Consider the following 21,343-nt stretch of genomic DNA (forward strand, 5'->3'; position numbering starts at 1 on the left):
CTGAGGTAGCAAATTCCATAGATTTACTACCCCGAGTGAAGTTTCTCCTCATCTCAGTTTTGAAAGGGCAGCCCCTTATTCTAAGATTATGCCCCCTAGTTCTAGTCTCACCCATCAGTGGAAACATCCTCCCCGCAGCCACCCGATCAAGCCCCCTCACAATCTTATGTTTCGATAAGATCACCTCTCATTCTTCTGAACGCCAATGAGTAGAGTCCCAACCTACTCAACCTTTCCTCATACGTCAACCCCCTCATCTCTGGAATCAACCGAGTGAACCTTCGAGAGCAAGTATATCTTTTCTTAAATATGGAAACCAAAACTGCACGCAGTATTCCAGGTGTGGCCTCACCAATACCCTGTATAACTGCCATGGTGTGAGATGCCAGAGTTGGACTGGGGTGGACAAATGTAAAAAGTCACACAACACCAGGTTATAGTCCAACAGCTTTATTTGAAATCACAAGCTTTCGGAGCGCTGCTCCTTCTTCAGGTGAAGGAGCAGCGCTCCGAAAGCTTGGTGATTTCAAATAAAGCTGTTGGACTATAACCTGGTGTGACTTTTTACATCTGTATAACTGCAGCAAGACTTCCCTGTTTTTATACTCCAACTCCCTTGCAATAAAAGCCAAGATTCCATTGGCCTTCCTGATCACCTGCATACTAACTTTCATGCACCAGGACCCCCAGATCCCTTTGTATTGTAGCACTTTGCAGTTTCTCTCCATTTAGATAATAACTCGCTCTGATTTTTTCTGCCAAAGTGCATAACCTCACACTTTCCAACATTATATTGCATCTGCCAAATCTCTGCCCACTCACTTAGCCTGTATGTCCTTTTGCAGGTTTTTTTAATGTCATCCTCACTCATTGCTTTCCCTCCCATCTTTGTAATGTCAGCAAACTTGGATATGTTGCACTTGGTCCCTTCCTCCAAATCGTATATAGATTGTAAAGAGTTGGGGTCCCAGCACTGACCCCTGTGGAACACCACTAGTTACTGATTGCCAGCCCGAGAATGAACCATTTATCCCAACTGTTTTCTGTTAGATAGCCAATCTTCCACCCATGCCAGTATATTACCCCCAATCCCAGTGATTTCTTATCTTGATCAGTAATCTTGTGTGGAACCTTGTCAATAGGTTGATTGGCTATGATAAATTGACCCTTAGTGTTAGGGGGATTAAATACGTGGGGATAGGGTGGGATATGTGTTGGTGTAGGGGTTACAGGGATCGGGTGGGATATGTATCGGTGCAGGCTTGATGGGCCGAAATGGCCTCTATCTGCACTGTGGGGTTTCTGTGATTTCTGTGAAATACACTACATCCACTGATTCCCCTTTATCCACCCTGTATGTTACATCCTCAAAGAATTCGAGCAAATTTGTCAAACATGACTTCCCCTTCATAAAACCATGCTGACTCTGTCCTATTAAATTATGTTTATCCAAATGCTCTGTTACTGTTTCCTTAATAATGAACTCCAACATTTTGCCAACCACAGATGTTAGGCTAACTGGTCTATAGTTTCCAGCTTTTTGTCTACTTCTTCTTAAATAAGGGTGTTACATTAGCAGTTTTCCAATCTGCCAGGACCTTAGAGTCCAGGGAGTGCTAGAAAATATCACCAATGCATCCACAATCCCTACCGCCACTTCTCTCAAGACCCTCAGATGTAGGCCATCAGGTCCAGAGGATTTATCCGCCTTAAGTCCCATTATTTTACTGAGTGCCATCTCCTTAGTGATTTTAATCGTCTTTAGCTCCTTCCCCCCCCCCATTGCCCCCTGTTTATCCAGTGTTGGGATATTTTTAGTGTCCTCTACTGTAAAGACTGATACAAAATATTTGTTCAGCGTCTTTGCCATCTCCATGTTCCCCACCACTAGTTTACCGGTCCCATCCTCTAAGGGACCAACGTTCACTTTAGCCACCCTTTTTCTTTTTATATAGCTGTAGAAACTCTTGCTATCTGTTTTCATATTTTTTGCTAATTTACTTTCATAATCTATCTTCCCTTTCTTAATTAATCTTTTAGTTATTGTTTGTTGGCTTTTAAATGCTTCCCAATCTTCTATCCTCCCACTAGATTTGGCTACTTTATATGCCCTTGTTTTCAGTCGGATACTATCCTTAATTACTTTACTAAGCCACGGATGGCTGTCTTTTCTTTTACTCCCCTTTTTCCTCAGTGGAATATATTTATCTTGAAAGATGTGAAATATCTCCTTGAATGTAGACCACTGCTCTTGTACCATCTTACACTTTAATCTGTTTTCCCAGTCCACTTTAGTCAATTCTACTCTCATACCTTCATAGTCTCCTTTATTTAAGCTCAGTATGCTGGTTTGAGATCCAACGCTCACCCTCAAACTGAATTTGGAATTCAACCATATTATGGTCACTCATTCCAAGGGGATCCTTTACTAGGACATTAATCCGGTTTCATTACACAGGACCAGATTTAAGATTGCCTGTCCCCTGGTTGGTTCAGTTACATACTGCTCAAGGAACCCGTCCCTAATACACTATGAACTCTTCCTCAAGGCTGCCATGCCCAATTTGATTAGTCCAGTCAATGAAAGTTAAAATTCCCCATGATTATAGCTGTTCCCTTATTACAAGCCCCAACTATTTCCTGATTTATACTCCAACCAACAGAGTTGCAACTGTTAGGAGGCCTATAGACTACACCCACTAGTGACTTTTTCCCCTCCTTATTCCTTATCTCCACCCAAACTATTTCACTATCCTGATCCTTTGACCCAATATCATTTCTGACTATTGGCGATTCCATCCTTGATTAACATAGCAACCCCACCTCCCTTTCCTTCCTAATTGTCAAATACCCTTGTATGTTTAGTTCCCAGTCATGATTATCTTGCAGCCATGTTTCCATAATGGCCACCAGATCATACCCATGTGTAGTTATTTGTACCATCAACTCGTCAATTTTGTTACAAATGCTGCATGCATTCAGATAAAGAACTTTCAAATATGTTCTGACAATTTATTCCTGCTTTTACCCCTTTTACTACTTTACAGAAGCAAACATTTCTGCAGAACATCCAATGGCAGATATATTGAAACTGTCCATCTATATACTCAACAGCTAATAGTTATTCAGAGGCAAGCAGCCAGCCATTTCTCAACAACTAGCAGATTTGTAGACTGGGCTCCTTTCCACTATTACTTCAAACTGAAAGAAGCCAAGAAAATCATTTGCAGATACGCACCACATAAGTCACACCTCCAGATTTCAATGTTACCACTAAGTGATCTTAACAGTTGGGTAGCTCAGCACCGTAAACAGTTTTTATTCACATATGCGCACACACTTCATACTTGGTTTGAAAGCACTTCACCCAATAGGAAGATTCCCTCTTCCTCTTCTCACCCCAAATAATGTAGAAACCAAAACATGGTTTTACTTGGCAGTTAAACTTGAAACTAGTAGAACTAGGCCATTCCTCTGGTGGCAGATTAAAGTTACCTACTAATGGATGTCAAGTTTACAATTCCAGTTATGTGACACTAGTCATGGTCATTATTTTAATATTCACACCACCAGGTCACAAAATCTTTAGTTAAAAGCAGCTGTTCCTCCTTCCCAGAAGAGAAAGGTTTAATCAGTTGGTGCTCCAGACATCACCACCTTTGACTAAAGCATCCCAATTTCTTTAAACCATATTACATTTCACTTGCAACCCAAAAAAACTAGTAGTGATATGGAACTACATTAACAGTGGAAATTACATCCTTTTTCTGCACAAGTCACATCAGCCTCTCAAATGATAACTGACCAAAGCAGAATGTATTTTCAAAAGGCAGCAACAGGTAGGTCAGTGTAAAAAAAGATTACATCTATAAAATCAGATCCTAAACATATGGAGGGCATGAGTCACCCATCACCAAAGGTGGTGGGATTGAGTTTAAGACATTCCCTTTGATGCTGTCTACTCAACTATGGAAAACTGGCCCATTTTAATTGGACTTCTGAGAGTTCCATTACTGCAGACATGTTGCTTAATGAGCATCATTTGCCCTGAATTTGACAAAGCAACATGAGTTCCTTCAATTTACTGTACACAAAAAAAAAGTCAACGTGCTCCATTGAGCCAGCCAGCAGGTGGCATATGAAAGTCTCCAAGAAGGTTGTCTCCTAGGGTGTTTAGTAGGAGGCAAGCATGCAGGAGAAGTGCAAAAATATATTTAGACAACCAGCTAAATTACAACTTACATTTTGCAATGTTAAATGTGCTGTACAAATGTAACAAGAGCATTGTCAATAAAAACATTGACACCGAGCCACAGAAGGAGATATCAGGACAGGTGACCCAAAAGCTTGGTCAAAGAGGTAGGTTTTAAGGAGCATCTTAAAAGGAGCAGAGAGAGGTGGGGAAGGAATCTCAGGGTTGAGGGCCAAAGCAGCTGAAAGCATGGTCGCCAATGGTGGAGCAATTTAACAAAAATCAGGGATGTGCAAGAGGCTAGAAATGGAGCAGCGCAGAGATCACAAAGGTGTGTAGGGCTGGAGGAGGTTAGATAGGGAGGGGCGAGGCATGGAAGAATTTGAAAACAAGGGTGAGGATTTTAAAATTGAGGAGCTGTCAGACCAGGAGCCAGTGTAGGTCAGCAAGCACAGGGGTGACAGGTGAACTAGACTTGGAGCATAAAATAACCTGCAAGAGGAAAGATTTCCTTTAAGTGCTAGTTTTCAAAAGCTGAATATTGAATCATTTTTATAGGTTTACAAGGCTACACCACACACAATGTGGCATTACCTACAGACAGATCATGTATATTGTCCACCAGTTGGGTTGTCAAGGACAAAAATCAGAAGTTTAAGAATCACGATCAGATGAAGTTTGAACCTCCTACTCCCTCCCAGGGATTTATCATCCCTTCAATATTGTATAAATTTTTTTGAAATTTACAATGAGATGGTCAAAAGGGCACCAACAGTAGTGATTTTTCCAGTTCACCGCTTGCTTATTGGTCAGTGATCACCAGTCAAACTCATTGATTGCTAGTAAGCACATGACTAATCCCACAACTACCTAAACAGGCACAGAAGCATTTTAAGTAAAGGCAGGGATTCAGCAGGTTTCAACTTGTACATTAAAAAGGCATCTCTGGGTAACCCCCAACTTTTATTTACTTTGAATTCTGCAATTGTGCCATTGGACAGTGCAACTGGAAAAACTCACTGGTCTGGAGTAGCTGCTTTTAACCATAAGGAATCAACACCATAACAGAGCAAAAGGGGTTTTGCTCTAAAAAGGGACACCAATATTACAGGTAATGCAGGCAACTTGGTGTGTAAATGGCACTTCAGCACATGAAAATACAGCTGTTGATATAATACTACAGGAATAGATCCCTGGGTAAGAAATAGTAATTGCTATTTAATACCCTCAAACTTTATTCTTGTAGTTTCCAATACCTTCTGAATCCCTTAATGTTAGTGATAAAATATCCCTCAAAAGTAGACTATAAACTGAAAAGGGAACTTCACATTTCTAGATATGTACTACAATAAGGGAGATCCCAGGGCCCAAAAGCCAAGATAGCTCACCAACCAGAGCAACTGTTATGGTAAGAGTGTTAACACATTCATATTACTCCTCCATTTGCCTTGAGTATCCAGTAAGATTGCAGCGCAAGATTCAGAGGAAAAACCCCTGCATTGCTTTCAATCTTTAAAAGGCTTTTGGTTAGCCCTCAATGAAACTAGAAGTTGTAGATTTTATCCAGGATATCTACACCAAGTGCAAAAATGTGCACAATAGTATAGGAGATGCACTCATCAAGAGGTCCTCATCCTCCCATCTTCCAAGTGTGCTGTCCAGCACATCATGTTTCAAGTATTTCTGAAAGTATCGCAGCACTTTTGCAGATGGCATTTCTAGCAGACTCACCGTGAACACCTCGAATAGGCAACCTAGGGATATGATATTTGGCACCCTCTTCCCACCAAGGTTAAAATATTCTAGCTTTCTACAGCTCAAAGCATATTAAAATCAGAGGATACAAGAGGCATCTGTTCCAATTGTTTACTAATGGCTGGTAGTCCTGTTGACAACTTCTGAATCATGATAAAAGCAAAAATAGGTGTCTTTCTTCAAGCAAAATCCCAATGCAGGTCAAGCTTGGGCAATACAAGGGTCCTGTCCAAAGAGTTCTCTATGTTTCAGAGCTCCTAGCCATGAAAAAGGAGCAGCCTCCTCTAACCCACGAGAGCCACAGCCAAGCTGCAAGGTGGGTGGGTGGCAATAAGCATCTGCCGCTAATTCCTTGGACACTAAGCTCTTTGCACAAGGTTCTTAGTTAAGCAATTGATGAGTAAGCCCAGTACAGGGCATAGAACTTGGACATCCAAAACCTCAAAGTAATTGGCACGATGCACAGTGCCTTGCAATAGTAATTTATTGGCTGTAAAGCACTTTGAGATGTCCGGTAGTTGAGAAAGGCACTATATAAATGCAAGTCTTTCTTTTTGTGCAAATGCATCCACGACACAAAACAGAGTTGCCTATTATACAGCTGTTGTAACTTGCTACTTGGAGGTCAGGTATGAAAACCACTTGTGCATAATCCTCAGGCCAGCAACTGCTACTGAAGTCCCACAGCTCAATGGTGTGCGCCTATGCTGTAGTCCAATGGTGCGTGTCCATGCTGTAGTCAAGAGGATGGTGGCAGTGTACTCACATTTTACAGTGTATTGCTCATGACAATCAAGAGCAGCTCATTGTAACTAATGTCCACCTAATCAAGGACTTGAACCCACATTAGTCAGTCAGTTATTTATAATCTAGTGACAACCCTTCAGGGAGAGGGGGCTAGGGGTAGGGAAGTGTGGTCAAAAAAAAGTGCTAAGCAACATATTTGGTGGTCAAGGTAGCATGCCTAAATTAAGTTCAGAACCAAGTCTACTTTCTGTAATGCAATACTCCAGCCAGGCAAGTCAGCAGTACTCCATGGCATTGTTGAGCTGGGTCACCAATAGAAGTTGAAGGGGTACACCAATCATTGTTTGCTCTGTACTGATTTAGCTGGTTAAGACCAGTAGTGCCCTTTTACACACTTGGAAGATCCCATACCTTGATTTGGCCAACCTGAAACTATAAAAAAAAAACTTACTCCTTGAAGTCCAGTGAGAGTTTGTATGTGCACTATTACCAGGCAATAGAAATTCTACTTTAACTTTACAGATTCTTGAGTTTCCACACAAGACAGCTGGCCAAAACAAAAAAAAGGTCAGGTAGCAGCACTGATATTTTAAAAGCAGGCCCTTGAGTAATGCCACAGATCAATCATTACCAATAAAAAAAATACAACTTGGGTCATGCAGGTTTTCAATCTCACTGCGAGAAGGCAGCTTTCCAGGCCACACCCTCCAGCTAATGTTTAACCAAAACTTGGTCCAAATTGCTCAATAGCAGATAAAAACCAGCTCCGAAAGGAATGGCAGTAAATGGTAAAACGACTAAAGTGCAACAGCTCGCCTGCTGAATGAAAGCTGCTAGTCAGTAGTCACCCAAACCGTATTAGAAGAGATTGATTTCCCGCAAAGGAAAGTGCTTCACAAAAATATCTACAGAACCTGCACATGAGAGAGAGAGAGAGAGAGAGAGAGAGAGAGATGGGTGTGCGTGTGTGGGGTGGGGTAATGCTTATTCGCTAGTTATTTCACATTATCCGAACTCAAAAAAAAGAGATTCGCACAGTAGAGTCGGAGATGGCAAAATAGAAGCGAGAGCTGGAAGAAAGGTGAGCGACACAGCCACCTACAGGACGTGGGAAGGTCAGTGTGTGTCAGCACCTGAAAAGGTACCACACCCTACTCTGATAAATGGCTGTAGACTAGAGGTCAGGTGAACCAGATTATTCCGGATTTGGAGAAGCTACAATATTTATACACATACATTCAAATGCAGGGTGCAGTGGTTCAAATTTCCTGCCCGCTGTTCACACGTCTGGGTTCAAACTGGACTTTTCCCCTGTTAAACAGCTCCGCTCTGAAAACAAGATTGTTCAATGACCCCAAAAGTGAAGGAGATATTTAGACCGGTAGACTGGAACAATTGAACTTGGCAGCTGGTCATTGCAAAAACAGTGAAACATTTATAAACAGAACAGCCAGCTAACCCAATGTATTGTTAGTGAGGATGTGCCCAGTAAAGTCATAAATAAATTACAGGAAGACATATGGAAAGCGCGGAGAACGTGACAAGTTTACTAAGTTTTAAACACTCATTCATAAACCTTCTGACTTAAGTTTAAATCGGTTGCCATGGTTAACAAGCATGATTATTTGAGGATTAAGTTCACAAAAGTTGAAAAGGTTAGTTGCTAAAGAATCAAGAGTTTAAACACACACAGCCCCCTTGCCGAACAAGGCGGTCGACGACCAACTTTCAGAAAGTTGCAGACAAACGGTGACCGATATTTGATCCTTTGGAGAGTTCGTTTAGACACGCGAGTGGTTACATTGCAGCGGGGTCGGGGGGGGGCGGGGGACTCACCGATAGACACCAGCCTGATGTTCTCCCTGTCCAGGAACTCGAGCGCCAGGGACACGTTCTCCAGCTGCATTTGCCTGAAGGTGGGTCTCTGGTGATACTTGCGGTACATTTTCTTCTGGCTCAGCACCTCGAGCAGGGCGATGAGCCGCAGCCCGTCCGCCAGGTCGGTCTGCAGGTTGTGGACGCGCTTGTTCACGCATTTCAGATGCTCGTTACACCACCTGGTGAACGTGTTCTGCTGAATCTTTTTCCACGGCGCGTCCTCGGCCAGATCTTTCTCGGTCACCGGCATCTCGGCGTCTTTGTCCCCGTGTGGCGGCGGCTGCTGCTGCTGCTGCTGCTCCGACTCCCTCCTCTGCACATGCGTGCTCATGCTGCCACCTCCTCCTTTTAATCCCTCGCCACTTCCGGGCTCAATGGGTGTGAATTTCACTCCTGACAGGTTTCTTTGCGAGGAGACTGTTGGGGAATTGAGAGCAAGCGTCAAGCAGTGCTTGTTTTTTTTTTTCAAAAACCGAGCAAAGAATGTGAACCCGCATGTGTGCAGTATAAACAAAGTTGCACAATCCTGCTCTTATTTTAAGTTCTATCCCCTGCTAAAATAAATACGTTGTTGCCAAGATAATTTTACGGTCAACCTGAACTATTGCTATCGGTAGAATTCACCAAGGTACTCTTTCCCAATTGGACTGTAAATAAACAAAAGTTCAACTAAAACTTAACAAATCAAATTAAAATTTGGTTTAGAATTCACCAAGGTAACGCCTCTCGTCCACACACAGATATTGTTCACATTAATATGTTTTACAAACTAGGACACAACAAATAAAGCTTCCCAGCACTGGTATCACATAATAATTTGCTTTTTTTACAAAGTTTGGGGCTGTTGGATGCTCTGCTTTTCTCTTTAACCCTTTTGACATTAACATTTTTGAAATGCACGGTGACATTTACACCCAAAGTTTAAAAGCGAAAAGCATATCGCGAAGAAAAGTGTAGTCAAGGCGTGGCGAGCCACAACCAGGACTCTGTTTCGTGACTTGTGCGGGTGACCCTCCACAGTGACATGTAATGGGTATTTATGGCGGGTTCTCTTCTGATCAGAGTGACAGCTCATTCTCAACTACGGTTCACAGACCCTGCAGATTCGCCGGAGCCTGGTCCAAGCGATCATTCTTGGTGCATTAGCCTGGACACGACGTGCTGCTCGGCTATTTGGGTCATCACACCCGAGCCCAATTCTGCCCCCACAACCATTTCCAGCAGGTGTCACTGGGTGGTGAGCAGGAGTGGGAAGAACTGCGGATTCCTCCGCCCCTCCCTTCCCACTTCCCCAGCTGCGGACATTAAACCAGTTGTCGTGCCCTAAATACATTCTTGGCTGAGAATGTTAACTCAGAACAAAATAGGCATCAAATCTGGGATATGTGGTCAGCCACAATCCAGAATGTAACTTTCATCATACATTTCAAGTTCATTAGAAAAAACTGTTCTTAGAATTGTATGGAAAAGGACAGTGGAATGGGACTAATTGGGAAGCTCTTTCAGAAAGTTGGCACAGGCCCAGTGGGCCAAATCACCTCCTGTACTGTAACGTGCTCCGAGTCCATGTCTAACTTACCCTTTAGTGTTTCAGGAACTGGCACCAGTGGAGGTCCGATAACTACTTAATGATGTCAATGCAACAGGGCTGTGTGAAATCAGTGGTGTTATGGCACATGCTTGGTGTGAAATCAGTGGTGTTATGGCACATGCTTGGTGTGAAATTGGTGGTGTTATGGCATATGCTTGGTGTGAAATCAGTGGTGTTATGGCACATACTTGGTGTGAAATCAGTGGTGTTATGGCACATACTTGGTGTGAAATTGGTGGTGTTATGGCACGTGCTTGGTGTGAAATCAGTGGTGTTATGGCACATGCTTGGTGTGAAATCAGTGGTGTTATGGCACATGCTTGGTGTGAAATTGGTGGTGTTATGGCACATGCTTGGTGTGAAATCAGTGGTGTTATGGCACGTGCTTGGTGTGAAATCAGTGGTGTTATGGCACATACTTGGTGTGAAATCAGTGGTGTTATGGCACATACTTGGTGTGAAATTGGTGGTGTTATGGCACGTGCTTGGTGTGAAATCAGTGGTGTTATGGCACATGCTGTGTGTGAAATTGGTGGTGTTATGGCACATGCTTGGTGTGAAATCAGTGGTGTTATGGCACATGCTTGGTGTGAAATTGGTGGTGTTATGGCACATGCTTGGTGTGAAATCAGTGGTGTTATGGCACGTGCTTGGTGTGAAATCAGTGGTGTTATGGCACGTGCTTGGTGTGAAATCAGTGGTGTTATGGCAGATGCTTGGTGTGAAATCAGTGGTGTTATGGCAGATGCTTGGTGTGAAATCAGTGGTGTTATGGCACGTGCTTGGTGTGAAATCAGTGGTGTTATGGAACATGCTTGGTGTGAAATCAGTGGTGTTATGGAACATGCTTGGTGTGAAATCAGTGGTGTTATGGCACATACTTGGTGTGAAATCAGTGGTGTTATGGCACATGCTTGGTGTGAAATCAGTGGTGTTATGGCACATGCTTGGTGTGAAATCAGTGATTTATTTTTAACCTGGAAGTAATGATGTGATCATTATTTATGAAAGTTTAGTTTGGTTCATAACTAACACATCAAGAAAAAAGACTGGCATTTATATAGCACCTTTCACGACCACCCCAAAGTGCTTTACAGCCAATGAAGTACTTTTTGAAGTGAAGTCACTGTTGTAATGTAGGAAATGTGGCAGTCAATTTGCGCACAGCAAGCTCCCCACAAACAGCAATGTGATAATGACCAGATAATCTGTTTTTGTGATGTTGATTGAGGGATAAATATTGGCCAGGACACCAGGGATAACTCCCCTGCTCTTCTTCAAATAGTGCCATAGGATCTTTTACGTCCCCTGAGAGAGCAGACGGGGCCTCGGTTTACTGTCTCATCCGAAAGACGGCACCTCTGACAGTGCAGCACTGCACTGGAGTGTCAGCCCAGCTTTATGTGCTCAAGTCTCTGGAGTGGGACTCGAACCCTCAACCTTCCAATAGAGGTGAGAGTGCTACCAACTGAGCCATGGCTGACACATTGAGAACAATGACGATACTACTTAATTCAATGTCAAAATGTTATTACTCATGATATACAACACCTGTAAAATGTTTGTAGTTGGATGGTTCTATAAACTGATTAGCATTTGGTATCAATCTCTCCCCCTCCCCTTCCCACCTTCCCCCTACCACTCCCTTCCCTCACCACCCCCACTTCCTCCAAGCGCATATATAAGCATCTGATATTTTTCAGAAAACTGAATAAAGGATTCGCAGGATATCTCCCTATCTGCAATAACCCTCCTTTATCTCATCTCAAGTGTATATATTATTTGAGAATAAAAAGGGTTATTTTTAAAAATATTTTCTTACAGAGCCGAGATACTGTTAAATGAGAAACATGGGCCCCAATTTTAACCCAACCCGCCCAGCAGGAATAGGGCAGATGAACGGTTAAAATAGCACAAATTAACTTAGCCCTCTGTTCCCGCCGGAAACCTGCCGACCGCCATTTTAACTTGGGAGCTGACTCTGGTGCTAAACGCCTGCCAGAAACAGGCGGGTGCCTGATTACTAACGGAAAATCAGGGTCCTTGGATGTAATTAGGACCCCGAGGTAATTTTAACTGGACGGGTCAGAAGTCGCACCCAACAGCAAACCCACTAAGTAAAACCTAGCAAGATTGGTTTCACAAACTGACTGATTTAAAGGGGCGCTCACCTGCAGGGCTGGATTTGTTTCTTTCTGATTTTTTTCCCCACTTACTTATCCTGATGAAACACTCACTGATCATCGTGGGTGCAATTTTTGTTTCATTCCTTTGGATGGAGGAATAGTTGGAGTAAGAGGAGCTGCAGCAGCAGCCTCAACAACTAGGAGGGGAGCTGCTCGTAGAAGGCCTTACCCAGCCCATAGGGCCTATATGATGTATTTAAGGGAAAGCTAGATAAGTACATCAGGGAGAAAGGAATTGAAGGTAATGCCGACGGAGTTAGAGGAAATAGGGTGGGAGGAGGCTCGTGTGGGGCATAAACACCGCATAGACCAGTTGGGCCATATGGCCTGTTTCTGTGCTGTAATTTCTATGTAATATAGGCCAAGAGTCCATTTCTTGGATATCCCTGAGGAGCAGTGCAAGAGGGGACTGCGCTATACCAGGCAGGCTGTTACTGATCTATGCAGCCTTGTGCAGCAGGACCTGTTGGACCGGGAGTCACGCTTTGTCAGTGACTGTCAAAGTCACCAGCGCCTTAACCTTTTTTGCCTCAGGCTCCTTCCAGACTATTGCAGGGAACATCATCAGTATCTTCCAGTCTGCAGTGCACAGCTGTATCAAGCCCTCCTTGCCAGAGCAAACCAGAACAATACCTTCATCATGGATGCCAACAGCTAAAATGGAAGAGCTCTGGGTATTGCAGCAGTGTCAGGCTGCCCTTGTATCCAGAATATAATAGGCTGCACTCATGTAGCTATCAGGGCACCAGAAGACGAGCTAGCAGTTTTTGTGAACAGGAAGGACTTCCGCTTTACCAATATTTAACTGGTGTGTGATCACCACAGAAAGATAATGCAAGTGTGTGAAGGTTTCGCTGACAGCTGCCACGTGCTTTCATCCTGCAACACTCATCCGTCCCCCACTTTTCCACCCATTCAGGATCAGAAGATGACTGCTAGAGGACAGGGGCTAACCCCTAAACACACAGCTGATGCCACCCCTCCACAACACCACCACACCTCAACAGCTCAGGAACAATCAAAGCCATGGGACCACGAGGAACATCATAGTGCATACCACTGGCATTTTGAAGCAAAGATTCAGGGGCTTTGATCGGTCTGCAATATGGGCCAGACAAATTGCGCTGCATCATTGTAGTTTGCTGCGCAATCTGGCAATGGAAAGAGGATTAGAGTTGGAGGTAGCGCAGCAACAGGTGGAGGCATTGTCAGATGAAAGGATTTGGAAGAATACAAGGGAGAACTACAAGGAGGAGGGGCAGCACAATGCAGTAAAGCAAGAGAGACCAAGCAGCAGTTGATAGAACAGCCCTTTTGGTAACTGCCTCAATCCCTTTATCTGAAGTGACAAAAGGCTTCTCTGCATTAACAGTCCTTGTTATCCCTTCACCACTCCCTTGATTCTGCATTAAAGAACATTGAAACCATTCATACAACTGCTATATCAGTAACATTCTAACAATGCAGACTAACAAGTTGCAATGAAAAGAAATTATAGACCAAAGTCTCAAATGTGACAAAGGTGATAATTTTAATTCCAAACACAAGATTATAGTGAATAAACCCAAGTGATCAACCCATAGTGCTTTTCTTAAAAGAAGGTTTACCTACTAACTAAGTTACTTCCATGAAGTGCTCCCCAGTGGCTTCTGCAAAGCTGGTGGAAAGCTGCTGTTGCTCATGTGGTGACCCTTGAAATGCTCGTGACTCCTGGAAGCTCAGGCCTCTGAGGGCCTGGCTGCAAACTGCAGTAGTTCGGCTGTTGTCGGGCCAAGCTGCCCCAACTGGCTTGCTGGCACCATGCTTGGTGTTGGTTGAGGGGCTGGCGAGGAAGCAGATGTGCTGACATCCTAAGAGAGGACAACCTGTGCTGCTCCCATTGCACCACTGCCACTCCTGTGGGGCTGCAACTCATCACTTCCACTGATCTGCAGGAGAGCAAACTGCAGAAGATCTTTGAAAGCCACTATCCATGTGGTTCATAAATCCGTCTCTCCAAGGTGGAGCCCACAGCCTGCATGGCAACTCTTTGAGCTTCTATCAAAGCTGCAAAGACTGTGAACATTGACTCCTGTTGTGAGGGCCTGGCTGCAGTCCCTGGAGGTGTCCATGCTCTCCAAGTTAGATTGAAGAGTGCTGATGCCATGCGAGCTGAGACCACACAGGCTGGAAGTGGATGGCAACAACAACAACTTGCATTTATATAGCACCTTTGACATAGTAAAACATCCCAAGGCGCTTCACAGGAGCGTTATCAAACAAAATTTGACACCGAGCCACATAAGGAGATATTAGGACAGATGACCAAAAGTTTGGTTAAAGAGGTAGGTTTTAAGGAGCATCTTAAAGGAGGAGAGAGAGGTAGAAAGGCAGAGAGGTTTAGGCAGGGGGGGAATTCCAGAGTTTAGGCCTAGGCAGCTGAAAGCATGGCAGCCAATGATGGAGTGATTAAAATAGGGGATGCGCATGAGGCCAGAATTGGAGGAGTGCAGCGAACTCTGAGAGTTGCAGGACTGGAGGAGTTTACAGAGGGGCGAGGTCATGGAGGGCTTTGAAAACAAGGATGAGAATTTTAAAATTGAGGCATCTCCATACTTTCAGCCATAGTGTTGAAACTCCTTGGCAGTCCTTCCAATACCTGTTTTTGTGAAGCAAACAGTTTTTTTCTCATTGCTGGACCCCTGAAGTCCTCATCTCTCTCCTCCTCAGCAGAGCTGGGAGAGGACCTCACCCTCCGGCAAGCTGTCTCCTAAGATGTCCCTGCCACCAGTACTTGCTGCTGCGCCCAAGTTCTGGATGCCTCACCACATGCAGAGCCCTCTAATTCACTCTCTAACCCAGCCACATGAACTTCATGAACTATAAAAAAAACTAACATGTGAAAAAGGAGCTGCAAAATAAGGCATTTCTAAAGAATACATTATCGTTTCCACTGCCGGGTGGGTCGATAACCAGAGGACACAGATTTAACATAATTGGAAAAAGAACCAGAGGGGAGATGAGGGGAATTTTTTTTAATGCAGTGAGTTGTTATGATCTGAAATGCACTGCCAGGGTGGTGGAAGCAGATTCAATAGTAACTTTTAAAAGGGAATTTAATATACACTTGAAAAGAAAATATTTGCAGGGCTATGGGGAAAGAGCAGGGTAGTGGGACTAATTGGATAGCTCTACCAAGGAGCCGGCACAGGTACGATGGGCCAAATGGCTTACTGTAAGGTTCAATGATTTTATTACAATGTACTTAAAAAAAAATCTATTTTTCTTCAGCCAAAGAAATAAAATGTGATAATTCTATACTTTCTATGTGTTCACGCTGACCATCAGAAATATATCTGAAATCGCTTATTCCAGATTTTTGTACAATTATTAGTTTTTCAGTAGTTATTATATTTCTCTCCTATTCCCTTTGGTATGTCTCCCCAAAACCCAATAGGATGAGCAGGCAGGTGACCAGTCCCTAAATTTATGCAAATGAACAGCTTAAGAAAGTACGCAAGAACAGCCTGGGGCTAATCTTCTCTTTGATTTTCCTTCATTTCTATGGAAAGCAGCCTGCTTACTATCTAAGCTTCACCCTGTGGGGAATTTACTGATTGAGTAATTGTAGGCACAAACCAACCTCATACCTCTGTACACAGCTGCAACGAACTGTACCAGCATAACGTTTTCCAGATGTTTTATATAAGAAATGGTTTTATCGTTTGAAAGCTGAAAACTAACTTGAAGGGTTAAAAACTTTAAACGAATACAGAATTATATTTTAAGAATACTTTAAGAAATGAACTACAGTAGAGTCCATTTTCAACAACTTTTATAAAGCACCTTTCATATAATTAAATATCACAAGGTGCTTTACAGAAGAAATGGTGGACGTCAAGCGAGAAGCAAGAATGGTTAAGTGGGGGGGGCGGGGACTGAAAGCACATTCAGAGACATATGCAGGCTTTTGAAGGAGAAGTTAAAAGTAGCAAGGTGAATAGGATTAGGAAGAGAATTTTTGAGAGCAGATACATTGGTCCCAATTTTAACTCCAGACCAGTTTTGGGCAGGAGAGCAGAGTAAGAACCTCACCCACTGCTCCAAAAATGAGGCCTAGGGTATTTTAACTCCCAGCCCTCATTTAAATCCCACCGACCAACTTCCAATTGGTTCCAGGTGGGAAGTTGATGGGAAGTGGTGGAAAATCACGTGGCCTGGAGGCTTCCTGGCGACAGCAGGTAAGTGGCAAGATCAGCTGCCAGGCCATCCCGCAAGATCCCGCCTTCGGTAGGTGGAGAGCGCTCACATCAGGGGAGGCCTAAGCTTTCCCTGAAGGGCCTGGAGGAGAACATCTGCTCCTCCTGGCCCCACAAGGAAGGTAAAAGAAAATGTAAAAGATTACTTTTTTGGGCCTTTTCTGGCCCTGATCCTCTTTGCTGCTGGGTTGGCTGGGTGGGAAACTCACCGCTGCTTCCTGCTCAGAGTGCCTGGTAAAAATTGCAGTCAGGTCCTGATGATGTCATCAGTTGTTAAAAAGGACCCCGCCGGCTTTGGGTGGGTGAAAATCGGAACTGGTCAGCTCTGAGCGGCTCCAAGCGAGTAAGTAACTGGGGTGACTTTAACTACCCTCCCACCCAGCGCCCACTGGATGGTTAGGGTTGAAATCGCCCCTGAAGGTTCTGCCACTGAAAGTGAGGTGAAGTGAAGGGCAAAACCCAATAAACTAAATTAGAGGAGCATGTGTTGCCGGGATGCAAGGCTGGAACAGATTGCAGAGGTAAGATGGAGCAAGGCCATGCATATTTTTGAAAACAAGGAGTTTGAAGTTGATAGGCGAGGCACGGGGAGCTAATGGAGGTTCGCAAAGACAGGGATAATGGATCTGCAGGACTTTTTGCAGGACAGGAAATAGGCTGCAGTCGATTTGGGGTTTGCATAGGGTAAGCTAGAGAGGCCAGTGAGAAGAGAATTGGAGAAATCGAGTCTTGAAGTGAAGGTGTGGATGAGGGCTTAGCACAGAGTACAGACGTGAAATTTTCTCACCTATTGTTAATATTCTACACAATTGTTCATTCACATATATTTACCACCATACCACACCAAAGCAAGTACTAATGAATAGTATAATAGAAGTTTCCATATAATTTCAATATCAATCACTGCAAAAAGTAAGTTATTCCTTATTAGTAGAGAGATTATTGAACCCTGAAAAACCTATTGGTTGAATAAGCAACAATTTATGTGTGATAAAAGCCTGCATTACTAGTACAAACTTTCCTGTCATAGTTTGCTGTTACTCATGTATCTAGCCATATATTTAAAAAAAATCAAAGGTCAGGTCACCCCGAACTACTCATGTACATTGTGCAGCAGGTTATAGTGTTACATTAGCAGAGGCTCAAGTTCAGGTTGCCTGCTCTCCCTCTTGGCCAAGGAATTGTCATGACAGGGAACTAACCTTGAAGGTAAAATATAAATTTTAGCTCCTGCCTATCACTGTACAATGCATTTGCCCTTTTACTTTGGATATTAGCATTGAGTTGTTACAGCAGCAGTTCCACAATCCTTTAGATAAGATGATTTGTAGAAGTAAATAGGGAGTGCACCCACTGAGAAGTAGTTTAAAATAAATGATGGCCCACTATTTCCACATACTGGATATTAGCCTATAAATCTTTCTAAATCTTTGCTGTCCCATTCTCAAATTCCTGGCTTTATTCTGGGAACAAATGTTCCCCAAGTGTAAAATAAACGGGTCTTTTTCCGAGTGCCAGGCAGTGACTAGTGGGGTACCGCAGGGATCGGTCCTTGGACCCCAGCTATTCACAATATATATTAATGATCTAGACAAGGGAACTAGATGTAATATCTCCAAATTTGCAGACGACACAAAGCTGGGTGGGCGTGTGTGCTGTGAGGAGGATGCCGAGAAACTCCAGGATGATTTGGACAGGTTGGGTGATTGGGCAGAAGCATGGCAGATGCAATATAACGTGGATAAATGCGAGGTTATCCATTTTGGTGTCAAAAACAGGAAGGCAGATTATTATCTGAATGGCAATAGATTGGGAGAAGGGGAAGTGCAACGAGACCTGGGTGTCCTTGTGCACCAGTCGCTGAAGGTAAGCATGCAGGTGCAGCAGGCGGTTAAGAAGGCAAATGGTATGTTGGCCTTCGTAGCGAGAGGGTTTGAGTACAGGAACAAGGATGTCTTGCTGCAGTTGTACAGGGCCTTGGTGAGACCACATCTTGAGTATTGTGTGCAGTTTTGGTCGCCTTATCTGAGGAAGGATGTTCTTGCCATGGAAGGAGTTCAGCGAAGATTCACCAGGCTGATACCTGGGATGGCACGAATGACGTATGAGGAGAGATTGGGTCGATTGGGCTTATACTCGCTGGAGTTTAGAAGAATGAGAGGGGATCTCATTGAAACTTATAAAATTCTGACAGGACTGGACAGACTAGATGCGGGAAGGATGTTCCTGATGGTCGGGGAGTCCAGAACCAGAGGTCACAGTCTAAGGATAAGGGGTAAGCCATTTAGGACAGAAATTAGGAGGAATTTCTTCACCCAGAGAGTGGTGAACCTGTGGAATTCCCTACCACAGAAGGCAGTAGAGGCCAATTCATTAAATATATTCAAGAAGGAGTTGGATATATTTCTTAAGGCTAAAGGGATCAAGGGGTATGGGGAGAAAGCAAGGACAGGGTACTGAATTTGGATGATCAGCCATGATCGCATTGAATGGCGGAGCAGGCTCAAGGGGCCGAATGGCCTACTCCTGCTCCTATCTTCTATGTTTCTATGTTTATGTAAAATAGGTGTGCTATGAAGAAAGATTAGGGAAATTTAAGTTTTAAAGTGTAGAGAGAAGGATATGGGGCAGGATTATTGAAATACATAAAGTATTATTAAATGGCATAGACAAAGTGAGCCCAGAATATTGTTTTACGGTCAGTGGGGTGAATAGAACAAAATAACAAATTTAATTAATGAAAAACAAATGTAAAGTAGATCTTAGAAAAAACTTTGTGCTCAAAGGCTCATAAACATTTGGAATGCTCACCAGGTAAGGTAGTGGAACTCCTCGATGCAAAAATACAATGCTTCTGTTTAGCAGCAGTACGCTAATGCTGAATTTTAATGACCAATACTGATTAGTCATGTAATGGTAACCAGGCAGAATGACACATCAGGTATGCTCCTTCCTGCCCACCACTCCCTCCCCCGCCCCAGCCCCATCCAGAGCAACACCCCCACCTCCATGCGCCCCCCCCCCCCCCCACCTGCCCCCGAGCCAGAGAACAACTCAAGTACGGTCTGTCCAATGAGACCTGAAACTACCCATATTTGCAGTTCCAGGTCCCCTGACATAGGACTGCCCAAGAGGCTCGCAACAGCAGTAGTAGATGCCAACTTTGGGGCCTTCTGGCAGCTTTCCAAAAACAGCAGCCAGAAGGCCTCCAGCCCAAATTCTTACTCTGTTGACCATGTAAAATAAAAAGTACTTACTTTTTTGCTACCTCAAGGTGTTTGCTGCTCACCTCTTCTCAGATCTTCCAGTACTGATTAGTACCTATTTCAATGCCAGTCTTGCTTTAAAAGCATTGAGAAAGTGTAAATGCCATGGATAAAACTACGTAGACCATAATCTTATCTGTAGCTTTGTATTGGGTTGTGCCCAAGAACAATAGATGATTAAAAAAAATTGGTGGGGCACTGACTCACCTTGATATGCACTGGAGGGTGCATACAGTACAAAGTCATAGCCATATGAACACATGCTTAACCCTGTGTGTATAGAAAGGTAACATTTAGGCCCAATGTCTCAATTACAAATATTCGGCTTCTAATTTTTTCCCATCTCTCTTCCTGCACTGATTGTCTTGAAAAGTAAGCATTATTGTATGCACAAACCAGATTATCTTTTTACAATATTAAAGTTCAAATTGGCTCAGAAACAAAGCTAGAGAAGTAAGAGGAGTTTTTTTCAGAGATTAGAGATTATGATATATGAGCTGTATATTTTTTTCACTATGTTATAACTGAAGGCAGATGATATCAACTACGCCTTAAGGTTAATATGAAACCTAGAGATCATACTATAGGAGTAAGAACCACACCTTGCTTCTGTTGAATCAAATCAGAATTCAATCTAGAAACTTCTGCCAGTGATAAGAGTGTTCAACAATGTTTGGTTCAAAAAAGTCATGCATGATAAACATTTTTACAAGAAAACCTCTATTCACTCACCATCCAGACTCAGAGCCTTTGATGCTGGTATTAAACTTTTCTGTGTTGGAGAGTGCTTACAAACAGCAGGGAAGATTTTACAAATGTGCACTCCTGCTGCAAAGCTTCGTGCACCAGTCGTGTATATTGGTCTCAATGTCAGCAGGCCTCGCAGGATTTTCCATCCATTAAAATTAATAGATGTCAAGTTCTGCAGATGTACTGACATCCGACCTTTGCGTTCAAATTCCCAATATTTCTTCCTGGCGTAAGAAAGCTCTATATCAGTTCATAAAATGAGCACACTTAGCAAAGCTCAGTCCCAACTTCAGAAAGGCGGTGTCAGCTTCCCAAAGGAAAGCACTGCTATCGCTGAAAAATATATATTTCACTGGTACCCTGTATAGAGAAACAGAAGGACTGAATTCCGCATCAGGTATGCTCCTTCCTGTCCACCACTCCCTCCCCCGCCCCAGCCCCATCCAGAGCAACGCCCCCACCTCCATGCGCCCACCCCCCACCCGCCCCCGAGCCAGAGAACATCTCAAGTACGGTCTGTCCAATGAGACCTGAAACTACCCATATTTGCAGTTCCAGGTCCCCTGACATAGGACTGCCCAAGAGGCTCGCAACAGCAGTAGTAGATGCCAACTTTGGGGCCTTCTGGCAGCTTTCCAAAAACAGCAGCCAGAAGGCCTCCAGCCCAAATGCTTACTCTGTCGACCATGTAAAATAAAAAGTACTTACTGTCATGAATCTTACCATTCATGTAGAAATGA

General features: G+C 43.6%; 1 protein-coding gene across 5 annotated transcripts in view; it reads right to left on the minus strand.

Moving 5' to 3' along the window:
- LOC147111074 (filamin-B-like) overlaps positions 1–21,343 on the minus strand; it is a 185,621-nt gene that overhangs the window by 135,455 nt on the left and 28,823 nt on the right. For 3 of the 5 annotated variants that reach the window (XM_086001570.1, XM_086001569.1, XM_086001568.1), the window contains exon 1: positions 8,531–8,964. In XM_086001570.1, the coding sequence (XP_085857696.1) occupies positions 8,531–8,903 (373 nt within the window). In that variant the 5' untranslated portion in view covers positions 8,904–8,964. Of the gene's footprint in view, positions 1–8,530; positions 8,990–21,343 lie in introns of those variants that run through there. The other 2 variants (XM_086001571.1, XM_086001572.1) reach the window with 2 other exon arrangements.

This window comes from Somniosus microcephalus, chromosome 11 (genome assembly GCF_052327205.1).
Source record: "Somniosus microcephalus isolate GS21.2 chromosome 11, FLI_Smic_1.0, whole genome shotgun sequence".
Taxonomy (NCBI): domain Eukaryota; kingdom Metazoa; phylum Chordata; class Chondrichthyes; order Squaliformes; family Somniosidae; genus Somniosus; species Somniosus microcephalus.